Source organism: Rattus norvegicus, chromosome 5 (genome assembly GCF_021556685.1).
Source record: "Rattus norvegicus strain SHRSP/BbbUtx chromosome 5, alternate assembly SHRSP_T2T, whole genome shotgun sequence".
Lineage (NCBI taxonomy): Eukaryota > Metazoa > Chordata > Mammalia > Rodentia > Muridae > Rattus > Rattus norvegicus.
The window spans coordinates 165,187,501-165,191,171 of record NC_141538.1 but is presented as its reverse complement, the minus strand read 5'-3'; the positions used below and the strand labels follow the sequence as shown (position 1 = coordinate 165,191,171).

The 3,671-nt window shown below is 54.0% G+C and overlaps 1 protein-coding gene across 1 annotated transcript in view; it reads right to left on the bottom strand.

Moving 5' to 3' along the window:
* Nucleotides 1–2,640: 2,640 nt before the first annotated feature.
* Ciroz (ciliated left-right organizer protein containing ZP-N domains) overlaps nt 2,641–3,671 on the bottom strand; it is a 34,672-nt gene continuing 33,641 nt past the window's right edge. The window contains 2 exon segments of the mRNA XM_087551714.1: nt 2,641–2,862; nt 2,865–3,671. The exon segment at nt 2,865–3,671 is cut by the window's right edge and continues 160 nt beyond it. Coding sequence (XP_087407840.1) covers nt 2,729–2,862; nt 2,865–3,671 — 941 coding nt within the window. The 3' untranslated portion in view covers nt 2,641–2,728.

Genomic DNA, 3,671 nt, shown 5'->3' with positions numbered 1-3,671 from the left:
ATAGTCCTTTTTAAATCTATCACAGGCTGGTCTCAAAGTACCATGTAGCTTAGAATGAGCTTCCCACCTCTGGTATGCTGGGGTTCCAGATGTGTACCACCATCTCCACGTATGCAGTGATGGGAAGCGAAACCCTGAGCCTCATGCTAGGCAAGTTCTCTGCCTACTGAACTACATTATCACTCCAGGCCTGGTGACTTCGTTAACTCCATTCCCTTTGTCTGGTGTCGAAGGATGCGGGTCGGTACAGCACACAGAAGACTCAGGGAAGAACCCAAGAACTTCTGGGTGTGCTCATGCCCTGGGCTGTGATGTTCCAAAGCTAAGTGGCTTTAGAGAAATGGGGATGAGGAGGGGTGAGTGGTGGCAGAGACAGCGAAGGCACAAAATGACTCCCTGAGGCAGCACGGTACCGTGGTGAAGACGGAGGACGGACGGCATACGTCGTTTCCTGCAAGCCACATCTCACACCTCACAACACAGGAACTGCACGGCAATGCAGAAGGGACCTGGGGAGTCGTTTTCCTTTCAGGAGAGCAGGCAAGTGAGTCCTGAACCAGCCAGCCCCTGTTCTCCAGGCTCTCCAGGCTCCTGCACTTGTCCCTCTGACCAACCGTTTAGCCATGACCACTTTTGTAAAGCACTCACGTAAGGCCACTTGTCTCCTAAATGTCATACCTTATAAGATGCCCCCTGAGGTCAGTCTCCTTCAAGGTGTTCAAACCCTACAGACAACCTCCTGCTTAAATACCTTCTCCAGTGACCTTTCTGTCCCCCTGCACCCTTGTAGTTTCTGTCCCTTGGCCTAGATGACCTCACCTGAATATTTCTTTCCTTTTCACAGTGGGAGGGATTTCTTGTACTTGGCTTTTTGTTTTGTTTTGTTGTTTTGAGACAGGATCTCATTTTACAGCTCCCGATGACCTCAAGCACCCTCTGCCTCAGAATCCAGAGAGCTGGGTTCACAGGCCTCTGACACCATACCCTGCACCTAACTCCCGAGGGCTCTTTCTGAGTTCACCTCTGACCTTTCTAGTTCACCTCTGACCTTTCTCCTTGGTGCCGTCTGACATTCTCAGTCAAAGCAACCCTTGACCGAGATACTTGGTTTGGTTCTCTTCAGAGCACTGGGAAACATCTGGAAAACACACACACACACACACACACACACACACACACACACACACACACACACACAAAGAATAAAGGACTTTCTCTGTCTAGAGGGCCTTCTGGAGGTGGAATGGTACCTAGTACAGAGAAGCAACTCCAGAGATCTGTCAAGAGATGGAGTCCTGAACACACATGGTGGAAGGCAATGTGGGGGTGGGCCCTGCAGAATAATCATGAGCCCAGAGCATCAAGCTGGGCTCTGACCGCTGGGCTCTGTCCACTGGTCTCACTATCTTGTAAAGGTGTGTCAGAGTGGGCTCCCTGGACTCCTGTGAGTTTACCGACCCAGGGGAAGCTGAGACCACCGAGCTACATGGCCAGGATGTGGGACCTGGACGGCCATCTGTTGGCTTCCCCCTCTAGGTGTCAGGCTTGCCTTAGTATGAGGGCCACCATCCCTGGGCATCGGCGATCCACAGGGGACGCGCCTTGGAGGGGGGGTGCAGACCAGGGGGGGCCAGGAGAGAGGGCTGGCCTTGGAGTCACGGTTCGGATTCAAGAAGGGAAATCATCTGAGCTTTTAAAAAATTAAATGGAGTCAGTAATTTGATTTCAGAGAGAAGCTGAAAACCTTGTAATGGCAGAAGCAGCTCAATTCCGTGGTGAAAAGGAAAAGCCTTAAATGGGGCTATTAAGCCTTTGCCTAGGATGGATCTGCCCAGAGGAGGAGGAAGAAGGGGGGCACACGCGGGGGAGTGTGGGACGGGGGGGGGGGCGGGGAGTCATCTTCGAGGTAGGGACCGTTTATCAGCCGAGACAACCCTGATTATTTATTTATTTATTTAGTTCGCATTCTGGGCTGGCATGGCTGCTGGCCTCCTCGAGTCTTGGCTGCATTTCAAATCCCACTTCCAGGTCGGCCAGCCTAGGGTTGGGGGTTGGGGTGGGCAAGGCACTGCCCTCTCAAGGAGGCACAGAGTGGGGTTCCGGTCCCGGTCACTGTGCCTGGCCACAGCTGGGCTTCTGGGCCACAGAGTTTGGGAGCTCTGGGTCACTGCAGGTCAATGGGTCTAGCCAAGCCCAGAAGGGAACCAGCTGCTACCATAGAAACCACGGCATGGGACGAACAAAAGCCAAAGTACTGACTCTCCATCCTCCATCCTCCTCCCCCCCTGGGGTTCCCAGCTTGGGCAGGGCTCTACACTCTGTGTGATCCTGTTCACGCACCCCACACACACGCACCATCCATAAACCCACTGTGTTTCCTTGATGGGGAAACTAAGGCTCAGAAAGGCTAGTGCCTTGCTAAGGTTATAGAGCTGGAGTGGAGACCAGAGCCCTAGTCGTGGGTGGGCCCAGCTATAGGGCAGCATCTGCCCAGATGCCTTCCCAGATTTAACAGGGAAGGAAGATGTAAAACACAGTTGGACCAGCTCAAGGAAGCCAAGGGCTCTGGTCCTGTCCTAGCCGGCTTCCTGAAGGGAAGCGTGAACATATCAAACCATGTCCTCCCTTTCCTCTGGGCCTCCCCTCCCTGGATACTCCTATGACTCATCCCTGAACTCTCCAGAAAGGCTCAGCCATAGGGTCCTCTCGAAGCACCCCTCCACACGCACTAGGGTTCAGGAGGCTGATGGCTGTCAGCAGTGGGGGCCAACCTGGACTCCATTGACTCCTGACCACTAGGGAGTATGTTTCCAGGCTCACCGGAGGGAAGAAATAGGACTTCTGCAGGAGCTAAAGGTTTTGGGTGGGTGAAGGCAGGGGATTGGCTGTGTGTGCAGCCCCCAGATCATGCCAGCCCTCAGACCTCAGAGGTACTGACTCTAGTTGTAGGGTTCTATCTGCACCTCCTTCAGAAGGGGCTGCAGGCTTCTCAGAAGCGGAAGCCAGAAGGCCCTTGGGAAGCGCTGTCTGGAGAGCTGCTGGACCCACTCTGTGCCTCCCAGTGGGCTCTGGACTCGAGGTCTCCAGATAGGCCCTGGCATCTGGCTGCCTCCTTCCTGAGGCTGTGAATGTGGCATCTGTCGCCAGCCCTTTCATTTCCTGACTTGGCTCTGATGTTGGCAGGTCCAGGTACCCTCTGGTCTCCTCTCCAGAGGGATCATGATCATTCTGCAGAGGTTCCTCAGCCTTGATTATGGGTCTCTCCTGAGGTCTCTCGGGGTCATGGTGGAAAATCAGACCCTCTTTAGCCAGGCTGCTCATGAAGAGCCTTGTCAATGGCAGAAACTCCTCACTGACGTGGTCAGGTTCCCTCGGGATAAGTTCCATGGACTCTGTTGAATTCGCAGTCTCACTTGACAAACCTCCTGGAGGGAAGGGACTTCCTGATGGCTGAACAGAGTCCCGCTCAGCTCTCATAGCTCTGGGATCTTCGGTTAGCGTAACCGATGGTTCAGAACACGGGAGCATTTGGGGACCATCAGATGGCCAGGAAGGCCACGGAGAAGAGGGGATTCCTGAAGACAAATGTGTGCTCGGGGAATTGGGAGTCAGGGAAACCAAGTGTGAAGGGCCAGGGCCAGTCTGGGAAACTTCAGTGTGTTCTGAGGAGA